This window comes from Carassius gibelio, chromosome B16, assembly GCF_023724105.1.
Source record: "Carassius gibelio isolate Cgi1373 ecotype wild population from Czech Republic chromosome B16, carGib1.2-hapl.c, whole genome shotgun sequence".
In the NCBI taxonomy this organism is placed as follows: Eukaryota; Metazoa; Chordata; class Actinopteri; order Cypriniformes; family Cyprinidae; genus Carassius; species Carassius gibelio.
The window spans coordinates 14,543,293-14,557,015 of record NC_068411.1 but is presented as its reverse complement, the minus strand read 5'-3'; the positions used below and the strand labels follow the sequence as shown (position 1 = coordinate 14,557,015).

Here is a 13,723-nt window from a genome sequence, read left to right as displayed (position 1 = left end):
AATGGACGTCTTGGTTATGGTTTCAACCTAAACTTCCTAAAACCGAACCATCTGTTTCACAGAAACATTGGAAAACAAATTAGAGCCATGGAGCAAATCTACACCAAACACAGAGAGCATTTTTTTTAGAGGGAATTTGCTCATTAATTAAACATGGCCCAAATGAAATAAGGTAGATGCATTTATTGTTATGTCATAAAATAATTCAGTTGTTGCGGTAACATCTTTCCAATATGCCCATTTATTTGTATGCACAGATATTAGCACACCTTATATGTTTAAAATGGTTTTATTGTAACAAATGTTAAAAACAAAAAATTCCGAACACAACAAACAAGTACATGCTTTTTAAGAAGTAGCATTACAAATATAGCTTTGACTCTTACAAAATGTAAACCATCACTACCGCAGTCAACAGGAAAGCAAACACATTTATCACAGTAGTTTTAGTCCCCGAGCTCCCCTTAGAGCCGCAGTCCAGCTGGTTATTGCTTGGTGCTGTGTTTTCAGGGTTTCCTTCGAAATGAACGGGTTGACAGGCATCTCCTATCTGCTCACAGGCGAGGATGATGTGTTTGGTCTCATTGCGGATGTTTTTGATCCCACACAAGCCTTCATTGACATCGATCCGCACCGTTACGAAGGAGAATTTCTCTTTACTGATACACAGGTTACGGGACAGGGTCTTACCCCCGGCTTTAGTACACACATTTTCCACTCGCTGTTTCTCGCTGGCACGGAAGAACGACTGCGTCGGTCTGCTACACGTATGAATTTTCCTCAGGAAAGTTTCCCAAGCGTTATTGTCCCACGTTTTAGGGACGTCCTCGGGAATATGGCGCTTGAGGAAAACATTATGAGCGTTGTTGTACTTCGCTGGCATACAAGGCTTAGAGTTCTGATCCACTGAGAGACTTTGAGGCAAAACAAAAGCCACAAGTAGCAAAAAAGCAATCATTTTGAAGACCTGTTGTGAAGAAAGAGAAAAGGCAGAAATTCCTCAAAAATATCCTGCTTTGGAGACGCAGTTCCAAAGGTCAGGTCCTCTCAAAGTCATTTAAAAATAGCATGCTATATGGGCTTAACCACAGCTCTGCTGGCGTCTGTGGCATGCGTGTGGTTCTCTTTCTGAAATCATGCCACTCTAGATATGTTAATATGAAAGATGACATTGGGTGACACTTACCGACATGCTGAGCTGCAGACCTACGTGCTGGTGTCTATGTTTGTGAAGTTCTTCTTTTGAACAGTAGGCTATATTTTCGCTTCCTTTAGCTAAACGAAGTCGTGGTTTTTTTTCTTTCTGTCTGGTGTGTATTTCTCTCTTTGAGTTTCAATCTTCAATTCTATGAACAAAATGCTGAGACTTGTTATGACACGTCAACCTTTTTAGCTCCCTCAGTTTTGCTGGTGAGCCAATATTACAACCAGAGGATTATGACTCATATGCTTCTTTTGGAAGACATTTAGAGCAATTAGCTTATCCAAATATCTTTACTGATATCTTAAGAAAACCTTGAATCTACTGGGCTATTTGATAGAAAGTTTGATTTTACAATTACTGTATATTTATAATAAAATGTCATTTTATTTAATCGTAACATAAGTTCACATTTAAAGTGGTCATGAACTGTCTTCGTTTTTTATTTCTCTGAGGTCCACTTATTACGTTATTAAGTTTTTGCATAAAAAACATAGCTACTGTAATTTAGAAACCTTCTGTCCTATTTTTAACCCCCCTTTATCAAAATGGTGTTTGAATAGGTGTGGCAGATTGTACTGAAACACCCACAGTGAAAAGTTGTGTATGTTTGAGAGCGTGCATTTCAATAAATTAGAATGTTGTGAAAAAGTTCATTTATGTTAGTAATTCAACTCAAATTGTGAAACTTGTGTATTAAATCGATCCAGTGCACAGACTGAGGTAGTTTAAGTCTTTGGTTTTCTCCCATTTAACAAAAACCCACTAATTCAGTCTCAACAAATTTTAATTCTTCATAAGATCAATAATAATGATAATAATAATAAAACATTTAGTGAATTGTTGGCCTTCTGGAAAGTATGTTCATTTACTGTACATGTACTCAATACTTGGTAGGGGCTCCTTTTGCATTATTTACTGCCTCAAATCAGCGTGGCATGGAGGTGATCAGTTTGAGGTTTCTTTGACAGGGGCCTTCAACTCCTCTGCATTTTTTTGGTCTCTTGTTTCTCATTTTCCTCTTGACAATACCCCATAGATTCTCTGAGAGATTGCTGGCCAGTCAAGCACACCAACACCATGGTCATTTACCAAATTTTGGTGCTTTTGGTAGTGTGGGTAGGAAAAATCCAAATACTGCTGGAAAATTAAATCAGCATCTTCAAAAAGCTGGTTAGCAGAAGGAAGCATGAAGTGCTCCAAAAACTTATCGGTAAACGGGTGCAGTGACATAATGGACCAACACCAGCAGATGACACTGCACCCTAAATCATCATAGACTGTAGAAACTTAACACTGGACTTCAAGCAACTTGGGCTATGAGCTTCTCCACCCTTCCTCCAGACTCTAGGACCTTGGTTTCCAAATGAAATACAATACTTTCTCTCATCTGAAAAGAAGACTTTGGACTACTGGGCAACAGTCCAGTTCTTCTTCTCCTTAGCCCAGGTAAGACGTCTCTGACATTGTCTGTGGTTCAGCAAATTCCTTGGCACTTCCGTGTGTGGTGGCTCTTGATGCCTTGACCCCAGCCTCAGTCCATTCCTTGTGAAGTTCACTCAAATTCTTGAATCAATTTTGTTTGATGATCCTCATAAGGCTGCTGTTCTCTCAGTTGGTTGAGCATCTTTTTTTCCACACTTTTTCCTTCCACTCAACTTTCTGTTAACATGCTTCACTCAAAAAAATTACTCTTTGAACGAACATAAAAAAATCATGGAAAGGATTTCCACATGATTAATTTGCTTTATTTCAGCATTATGCAATTCTGTTACTCCAATTTAATGTACTTACGTTGGGTCAACTTAATTTATTAAGGTTGATTCAACTTATTTACTATGGTTGGGCAAAGCTTAATTTATTAGTGTCAGCCCAACTAATTTGCAATGTTTTGGACAATGTTTTTAATAATTAAGTTCATTTTACAAAATAAGTTTAAGTAAACTTAACAAACCTTAATAGAGTCAACAAACAACAAATGAGTTAATTGTACCTGAAAATGTTAAATAACAATGACATAAAATTTGAATAATGCCATTTTAGAAATGCTACCCCCTTGCATTAGGATCATGAGCAGTTGATTAATATTATTCTTCATTCAAGACCTTTATATAATTACAGCTTATCAATCATATCACAAACATATTTGAAACTCAAAGCAACATTTCAAACTGCTTGTTTCTTTGTTTGTTTTGTTCTAAAACTTATTAGAACAACTTAATTACTATAAATTGTATTACTCATCTACCTATCTAATGGTGCTACACTTCTCCAAGAGGGTGACAGAATAACAATTACCCATAATACACTGCAGAAATCCTCAGCCAATGAGATGCAACTCTGTGTTGGTTTCATTAATCTGTTACTTTTATGCAATAATGTTATGTTGGCTGAACAAATTATTTTTAAGTAAAGCTGACAGTACACACTTTTTTGTTGAACGAACTAGATGAAATCAAGTTCACATTGTTAAATAAATTTTTTTAAGTAATCATAACATAAACGGATTAAGTAAAATTGGCAAAGGTGAAAGTACATTTTTTTGAGTGTTGGATACAGCACTCTGTGAACAGCCAGCTTCTTTGGCAATGAATGTTTGTGGCTTACCCTCCTTGTGAAGGGTGTCAATGATTGTCTTCTGGACAACTGTCAGATCAGCAGTCTTTCGCATGATTGTATTGCCTAGTGAACCAAACTGAGAGACCATTTTGAAGGCTCAGGAAGCCTTTGCAGGTATTTTGAGTTGATTAACTGATTGACATGTCACTATATTGTAATTTGCTGAAATTTTTAGTTGTGGGTTTTTGTTAAATGTGAGCCAAAATCATCACAATAAAAAGAACCATAGACTTAAAATACCTCAGTCTGTGTGCATTGAATTTATTTAACCCTCAGATGGTTTCTGGGGTCTTTTCTGACCCCAAATGACTTTTGCTCAAATTAAAAAAAATGTTCCCTTTGTCCAAATGGTATGAAACCTTCTACGGCTCTCAACACTTTCTAGATCTTCAAAAAATTAAAAAATACACACACACACTTGTTTGTTTTTGTGAAAAGTGGGGACATCCCATAGGTGTAATGGTTTTTATATTGTAGAAACTGTATATTCTATCACCATTCACCAACTCTAAACCTAACCCTCACAGGAAACTTTGTGCATTTTTACTTTCTCAAAAAAACTCATTCTGTGTGATTTATAAGTGTTTTGAAAAATGGGGACATGGCTTATATCCTCATAAGTCACCCTCTCCTTGTAATACCTGTGTCATACCCATGTCATTATACAGAGTTCTGTCCTGATATGTCACAAAAACATACCCACTCACTCACACACACACACACACACACACACACACACACACACACACACACACACACTTGCATGCAAAATGCAGAACCACCAAAGAGGGAGTGAGAGAGAGATGACAGGATGAGACAAAACTATTTAGCACGCACACACACACACACACACACACACATGCACACACACACACACACACAAACCTGCTCCAACCACGTCAGAAGTCATGCGGTTTACCATGCTTACTGCCTGCAATGCATTGTAATGTAACATTATTGAAAAACAGGAAGAAAAAAAATGCTAAACTTTGACAAAAAATATTTTAATTTTTGTTATAATTGTGATTTAATAATATTTAGATATGAATCCAACTGAATCCAACTTGTGAAAAGATAGCTTTCAGGTGGTCAAATAGCAAATAGCATATAGTGGAGCTCTATAGCCATCTAGTGGTGAAAGTGATTTTTTATTTATTTTAAAACAGCATTTTCCAAAAAATGGGTATAAATGTTACATTAAATCATTTAAAATGATCCATGTTATCCCCATGAATGAAAGTTAGAAACAATGCATGCAGATCTTTGGGCAGGGCTAAACAGACAGCGATATCAGAGTAGACATTGATCTTCTTTTGCGGAGGCGGTGTTATCCACACTACTAATAGATCATAGAGTAGAACATTCCAAAAGCTGTAGTTTTGGCAGAGTGCCTTAAATATAAGCTGTTTTAAGACTAACAACAAAGTTTAGAGTTCTGAAACTTACTGGATGTTTTTATGTTACAATGACCTCTTATTATGTCAAAAGATCAATGGAATTTTGGTTTCTCAGTTCATGACCCCTTTAAATCCATAACTGCGTATTTTCTAACTTATTTCATTGTAAAATCTAAGTATTGCAAATAAATCCTAAATCTTTGTGGAGTATCAGTTTAGATGTGTAAGATGTGCTCGCTTCTCTCTCCTGACACTAGTGTAGTGTTGCTGCTAATTGGTGGCACTTTATACTGCATGTCCTGTGAAACTTACAAGGTGCGATCAGGATTTAGAAATACAAAAATAAAAGTAAAGTATAAGTATATAAATACCAGACAAATAATATGACTTAACAGCTCAAAGTCATCAAAACCATAAAGTTGGGTTTCTTATTAGAATATATCCATTTATGAAGGTGAAGTTGTAACAAATAATCAAAGAAACATTTTATTGTGTTCTGAATAAGAAAGCTTGCTGCTGAAACATGATAACAAGAAAGTTGTTTAATATATATGATATTTATTCATATTTTCAACATCAGCAATTTCATCAACCCACAGAATAAAAAAAATAAAAAAATAAAAAACAAGAATATATAAAACTTCTGCAGGTCATTTGTCTACTGTTACATTACAGCCAGGGAAACACTTCCTCATAAAACAAATTGCGATTCAGTTTACTGCAGTCTGGTTTGTTGTTATTTGGTTTATTTTTTTTTGTATTTGCCTCAAAATGATCAGGGAGACATTTGTTGTCAAATTTATCACAGGCAAGAATGACATGCTGTTTTTGAAGGTTGACATTTTTGATTATTTTCTTCTTACTGTCAAGCTTAACAGTGATGAAGGAAAAAGGCTTCTTGCTGATGCAAAGGTTGTCCTTAAACATCTTTCCTCCTGATGAACACACAGCTTCCACATTGTCTTTCTCACTGAAGGGAAAGAATGACTGAATCGTTCTGTTCCAGGTGTTGATTCTGTTAATAAACTTCTTCCAGTTTTCTTTTTTCAGATCGGTTGGTGTGTCATTGCGTACATGCCGTTTAAGGAAAGTGTTGTAACTAAACTTGTTTTCTGCTTTAGTGCAGGGTTGAGGTGGGTGCAGCATGTCTGGTTCACTCACACAGGCGTGGAGTGTGAGAGTCAAGATGACCAAGAATGACAGCAAGGTCTGACGATGCTTGTATAAATGCAAAAAAAAGCTCAATCAATTAAACAATCAGTCAATAAATAGTTATGCATTGTAGAAATTACAAATGTCCACTAACTTCCAAGCCACCTTTGATCATTTAACTTATAAAAATTATCTTATGACACACAGCCTACAGATCCATTCAATGCATAATAAGAAACAGCACATTACCATATTGTGAGAGGTGTACAGTCCCAGCAGATGCAGACAGAGCTTCACTTCTGCTAGATTATATGATCGCTTATATAGCTGGTGGTCTTGCATGAGACAGAGCAGATCAACAGGAAGTGGGACACCACCTTTCCTTTTTATTAAGCATCTGTCTTTCATTAACTCTCTCAGTTTAATTCATTTGATATGTAATATAGCCATATGCACATTACACATACAGTAACCTGACACCTCATGTGATTCAAGATTGCTTTAAAAATAAACCATTAGCCTTTTGCATTGCATTGAGCAAGCATTAAGATGCACTGAACTTTCAGATCTCACTATCAATATTTTGACATTAGTGAAAGTTCTTCATTCATTCTGATACGTATTGAAAGCTACAACATGATTACAATAGTATTTGACATAGGGGATTACATATTTCATATCTGATGTAGTACACATGTATAACAGCTAATGTATTTAGGTTTTTGACTTTGCTGATTTACAACTGTCTGTGGTTTGGGTAGTTAAATGGTAATAAGGGCATCAGGAAGTGGGCAATTATTATTCAACTGTGAAGCATCTTGTTTATTATACACTCTTAATTAATTTAAAATGTCATCTTGATATTTATTTTTGACAAATATAAAATGTGTACAGACTTTTATACAAAATAAATGGAAGTGATCAATGAGTTTTATAAATCATGGAAAGTTATGACCGACCAATTTTATAATACAAATTATTGAACAAGTACCTAGTAACATGACTGTGGCCCATGGAAATATGTGACAAGACACTTTTTTTTTTTTTTTTTTTTTCTTTTTAGAACCACAACCAGGTGTCAAAACGTAAAGGTGCATACTGCATGAGGTGTTTCTCCACTGAGTCAAAGTAATACTAAGCTCAGTCAGGATAACCACAATGTGAGATGAACAATTGGTGTCATCAGTCAAAATGTGGTTAGAAACTTGCAGCCCCACCGTTTCTTTTTTTTCAACTAAATTATAATTCTTTCCTCCGAGTTCATATTTATATTATATTTATTATGCATTATTTCTTATTTTGCTCAGTTTTATCCCTGGTGTTCAAAGTTCTGTAAAAATCTAAGTCACAAACTGAAAATTTTCTGTGCTTGTCTAATCTACAACTCAGTCTGCAACTGCATCAGTTCAAGCTCTGCTGCATGAATTTAAATAACGGGTGATAAAGCTTAGAAAAGAAACATCTTTATGCTTTGTTGTGCTATAAGGGTTTATATTTCAAACTGGTTAAATATTAGTTTTAACATGTTTTACCACTTCTTTTTAAAACAAAAGCCACAATGCTTCATTTTAAAGTGTGAAAAGAAGCTTAGCCACATCCTTCTGGACAAACGGCAAACATGATTTTCCCACAGCACACCTACCTATATAAACCCGAACCTGAGTCAAAGCACTGACAAACATCTGACCGGACACAAGGACGTTTCAAATTATGGTAATATGTTTTTCATAATTGTCTTATATGTATGTTGTTTTTATGGTATGATTATTATTGCTGGTAAATATTGGTAGAACGAGTCTCTCCATTGTTGTTGAATTGTCATTTAGTAGTCATTAAAATAACTTTGAACTTTTTAATGATAACAGAATCTGTCAAATCTGCATTAAACATTATTATTTTTTTTGCATTTACACAAACATCCTCAGAAAATGCTGTCATTTGTGATCATCTTGACTGTGGTGCTCCACTCTAGTCTGAGTGAACTGGACATGTGGTACCCATCTAAGCCCTGCACTGAAGCAGAGAACCAGAATGCGTATGACACTTTTCTGAAGCGCCACCTACGTAAGGACGCACCAAATGATCCGCGCAAACTAAGAGAATGGCAGAAGTTCATTACCAAAATCAACACCTGGAACAGGCCGATTCAGTCATTCTTTCCCTTCAGAGAAGCAAGAAAGGTGTTAGCTGTGTGTTCGTCAGGAGGAAAAATGTATGAAGGTAACCTCTGCATCAGCAAGAACCGTTTCACCTTCTTCACTGCTGAGATCACAGATAAGAAGCAAGTCAAGAGAGTCAAGGTTCAGGAACAACATGTTATTATTGGCTGTGGTAAAATTCAAAATAAATGTCTACCTATTCATTTTGAGGCAAATGTAAATGATGATTTACCAGAAAATAACAAACCCGACTGCAGCAGAGAAATGGCAAATTCAACCTTTACTACTTTTGAGGAGCTGTTTCACATCTAGACGCATGACCTGCAGAATTCAGGTCTCTGGTGTGACTTTGTAGCATTGTTCTTTTATTTCTTTGTAACCAATGTTGAAACTACAGTAATGCAAGGATGTCTGCTGACATATAGAATGCATTCTGTATGTATACACACAAACACCTATATTGCTTTCTATGCTGTTGCTTCTTTATTTCTTTCATTTAAATAAAAATTGAAATGCATAATAAACACGTGTCCTTCATGTTTTCTCACATATTATACTATATTTTATATTTTATTTAACCTCATTTAAATTCTTATATGGGTTACTGTCTGTTTTAAAATTGAACCACAAGAAAAAAAAAGTACAATAAGAAAAGTGATACAATGTAACATGCATTTTAAAATGGTATTAATTTGCTTTGCAAAAACATTTTTGATTACTTTTCTGACCCCGTATGTGTCATATTTCTTATACATATTCTGTAGTTTTTAGTGGAAAATTGCATAATTGCATAAACATAATTTAATCATACATCAAAAAAATTATATTTTATTTTTATAACATAAAGGGAACGTTCCCTGTAGGTTATTTTTAGTTGTCATAAACATGTAGACCACTGATGAGCCAGTTCCCCAGCCAGTGATGAGCGGGTGCCTGCGGTCACCCGCGGTTACGAGTCATCCAAAAATATTTTTTATGATAATCGGGTCGCGGTTGGTCGGGTCGTTTGAAATAAAGAGGTCAATTAAACCTTTGTAATTTATATAGTACTATACAATTTTGAAATACATAGGCCTAAACTTTATTGGCTGAATAACTGGCGCGATTATAGAGTGACCACCTGTCCGTGAAGAGGGCAATGAGGTGGGTGCTATGGCACATGTGTTCTGGACCCTGGCGGATGGTATGGGATATAATGATGTGGCCCTTAAAGACATTTTCAGCACCGGTCTGGATGACCCGGTACCTCGTATAGAAATGGATCAGTTAGAACCATTTGGTTTTTTGGGAATTCGTGTTCTACTTGCAGCATTGGCTTCCGTGGGATGCCCCAGCCACTCCTGTGTCTCCCGGTGGGATGGCCGATTCTGAACCAGGTTCTGCAAACAGGAGGACCACCAGCCCAGCACCACTGCACAGTATGGTCGCCAGCCCAGCGCCACAGCACAAGGTGGTCGCCAGCCCAGCGCCACAGCACAAGTTGACCGCCAGCCCAATGCCATGGTGCAAGATGGCCGCCAGCCCAGCGCCACTGCACAGTATGGTCGCCAGCCCAGCGCCACTGCCCAAGATGGCCGCCGGCCCAGCGCCACTGCCAAAGATGGCCGCCGGCCCAACATGACAGCCACGGATGACCCTCCAGAGTTGAGTCAGGTTCCCGTTGACCCTCCAGAGTGAACCTCCAGAGTCAGGACACCATTGACACTCCAGAGTCAGGTCAGGTCACGGTTGACACTCCAGAGTCAGGGCAAGTCACCGTTGACACTCCAGAGTCAGGGCAAGTCACCGTTGACACTCCAGAGTCAAATCAAGTCACCGGGGATCTTCATGGGCAAAGTCAAGTCACCAGTGTTTTTCATGAGCAGAGTCAAGTCACCATTGATCTTCCTGAATCCAGTCTAAACACCACGGAACTACCAGAGTCTCACCACGTCTCTGCGAAACTACCAGAATCTCTCCACGTCTCTGCTGAACTACCAGAGCCTCTCCTCGTCTTGGCTAAACTACCAGAGCCTTGTCACATCTCAGCCGAACTCTCTGAGCACTCGACTGATCCTGTTGTGGCCACGGAGGCCACCCTTAACTTGTTCATGTTCTCTGTTTCAGACTTGCCTAACCAGACTTGCTCTCCTGTGTCATCTATCCCACTGCGGTGGTCTTCTGCGCCGCCTTGGTGGGCTTCTGTCTCGACCGCACGGATGTGGTGGTCTTCTGCGCCGCCCTGGTGGGCTTCTGTCTCGACCGCACGGATGTGGTTGTCTTCTCCGCCGCCCGGGTGGGCTTCTGTTTCGACCGCACGGATGTGGTTGTCTTCTCCGCCGCCCGGGTGGGCTTCTGTCTCGACCGCACGGATGTGGTGGTCTTCTGTGCCGCCCTGGGGGTCTTCTGTCTCGACCGCATGGATGTGGTGGTCTTCTGCGCCGCCCGGGTGGGCTTCTGTCTCGACCGAAATTTTGCAGAATTTAATGTCTGAAATAAGCTTTTAATAAAGTCTAGACATCGAAGTAGTCAAATTGCATTATAATAATAATATCATTCTAACTTTATAGCTGAAATTAAAGGGATACTCCACCGTGTTTTCATATTAAACTATGTTTTTTCCTTACCTAAGACGAGTTGATACATACCTCTCTCGTCTCAGTGCGTGCACTCAATCGCTTTGGCGCGTGGTGACACTTTGAAAGCACTTAGGTTAGCCCATTCATTCAATATGGGCCAAGCAGATAAGCTACCAAACACCTCCACATTTTCCCTATTTAAATACAGTTACTCGCGTAGTGTAACTCGACCTAGGACGGTAACACAAGACAAAACGCTTTTCTAAGCGTGTAAAGTGGATAACTATATCGTGTGGCGGAATACCATGGCAAGTGCTTGTAAGCACTTCGTCTTGTTGCAGTAATATCTTCACTAGAGGGAGCGGGGGCCGGTGAGAGGATTTTTCACGAGTGATATATTACTGCGCCAAGACGAAGTGCTTACAAGCACTTGCCATGGTATTCCGCCACACGATATAGTTATCCATTTTACACGCTTAGAAAAGCGCGACGTTTTGTTTTGTGTTACCGTCCTAGGTCGAGTTACACTACGTGAGTAACTGTATTTAAATAGGGAAAACGTGGAGGTGTTTGGTAGCTTATCTGCTTGGCCCATATTGAATGAATGGGCTAACCTAAGTGCTTTCAAAGTGTCACCGCGCGCCAAAGCGATTGAGTGCACACACTGAGACGAGAGAGGTCTTAGGTAAGGGAAAAACATAGTTTAATATGAAAACACGGTGGAGTATCCCTTTAAGCCAAGGTTAAGCGTAGTCTGAAAAGCATAGGCTATCATAAAAACTGTGTTTCTATCTTTCTTTACTGTGCGCATCTGATCTGCATGCTCTTCTCCAGCACGCGCTTTTCTCGTGTCTTCCACATGAAGCTGCGCACGCGCATATTTAAAAAAAATGTAAGAACACGTTAACCTAACCTATAGGTTTTTTGTTTTTTTTGACTGACCAAAATAGAGAAGCACATAATCGTTATTTCAGTGTTAAGAAATTAATTAAATGTTATCGTAGTTAAATTCACATTTATAAAACCCAACATTTTGTATAAGTCATTGTTATTTTGTGCTTAAGAAACGTAAAATCTGGGTTATTATATGGTACATGGTCGTTAAACGGCTAATAAAGAACGGATAATTCAAAATCATTTAATGCACCTTATAATGGTTTAATGTGTTCTGATTATATTTAATAATTAAACAAAAGTTTAAAACAAGGTTGAGTATTGATCAGTGAGCTAACAAAAAAAGGTCCCCAGGACGTCCCCTGAATGACCTCAGCGAACTTCCCCCAGACGTCCGCGTGTAGGGTCTCCTTGGCCTTGACGTCGAGCGGACGTTCACAGGACGTGCAGCGGACTTTCGGGACGTTTAGGGGTCTTTAGTTTGAAGTCCTCTCTGAATGTCATTTTATTTTACTTTTAAGCGAATCAAAGACAAGTTGTGTTGTTTCTCGTTTCATGTGTCACAGTAATGATCGATCTGCAGGTTGTTTAATGCTGTAACACATCCTGAAGTTGGCCTTTTCAGTATAAAAGTAAATCTAGTAAAAGTAAAGGTTTAAAGGTATAGTTCACCCAAAAATGAAAATTCTGTCATTAATTACTCTCATGTTGTTCCAAACCCATAAGACCTCCATTCATCTTTTGAACAAAATTAAGATAATTTTGATGAATTCCGAGAGCTCCCAAGGACATCAGGAGTTCAACCGTAATATAAACAATTTACGAGAATACTTTTTTGTGTGAAAAAAAGAAACCCAAAAAAGAAAAACTTTATTCAACAATTATTCTCACCCTAGAACCATTTTGGAGAGTATTCACTGAACGCAAACAGCATATATTGTTCTGTCAACTGTGTCACACAGATTTATTTTCTATGTCGTCTGCGCTTTGATAAAAAAAAAAAAAGAAAAAAAAAACTATTCACATGCCGCAAGTGACAGAGAACAGCATACACTGTTTGCATTCAGTGGATATTCTCCAAAATGGTGCTAGGGTGACGCGAAGGTCTTATGGGTGTGGAACGACATGAGGGTGAGTATAATGATAAAATTTTCATTTTTGGGTGAACTAACCTTTTAATGTAAGGAGTTCCTGTCGGGATGAAAGTAACACAGATTGTGGTTTTATTTTGGTTGGATGTTTATTGTATTTATATTGTCTTATACTACGGAGCTGCTCATTTTCTGACCAGTCACAGCTGTTCCATCACTTGAATTGCTCTTTCATAACGGGTAACAGCACAACCAAATTTCAACTCAGCTTGTTTCAGTGACAAGTGACCGTTTGATAGATCAATAAAAAAAAATTCACAGAGGAATCCTATTAGAATGTTTATAGTGATGTGGTGGAAATTCTAAAATAAAAAGCTATTTTAAAGATGTTTTGTTCTTGTTGAGAAGAGAACAGCATAACAGCAGATTATACATGCCTACAGTATATCAGAAAAATAGCATAGCTGATTGAAACCTTTTAGTTTCCTTTCAACTACAAAGTTCATCAAGTTTTATTCTCATTTTCACACTTAGTTCATCTAATTTGCACTGCCCTAAAGTTCTTTTACGTCTCAACTCACTTTGTTCTAAAACATTGTTTTTCACATTTCTTCTAAATTTTCTTCCTTTGTACTTCAATTAAACTTTACAG

The 13,723-nt window shown here is 37.9% G+C and overlaps 1 protein-coding gene and 1 long non-coding RNA gene across 2 annotated transcripts; both read right to left on the bottom strand.

The window, feature by feature from the left end:
* Positions 1–270: 270 nt before the first annotated feature.
* On the bottom strand, positions 271–1,398 carry LOC127975409 (uncharacterized). Its single transcript, XM_052579454.1, has 2 exons — positions 1,187–1,398; positions 271–967 (listed from the first exon to the last, which is right to left on the bottom strand). The coding sequence occupies exons 1-2, from the start codon at positions 1,190–1,192 to the stop codon at positions 383–385; spliced, it is 591 nt and encodes a 196-aa protein (XP_052435414.1). The 5' UTR covers positions 1,193–1,398; the 3' UTR covers positions 271–382.
* Positions 1,399–5,755: 4,357 nt separating this feature from the next.
* Positions 5,756–6,718, bottom strand: LOC127975410 (uncharacterized). The gene is made up of 2 exons (XR_008157513.1): positions 6,619–6,718; positions 5,756–6,435 (listed from the first exon to the last, which is right to left on the bottom strand). It is a non-coding gene; the product is annotated as an uncharacterized LOC127975410 (long non-coding RNA).
* Between the last annotated feature and the right edge of the window lie 7,005 nt (positions 6,719–13,723).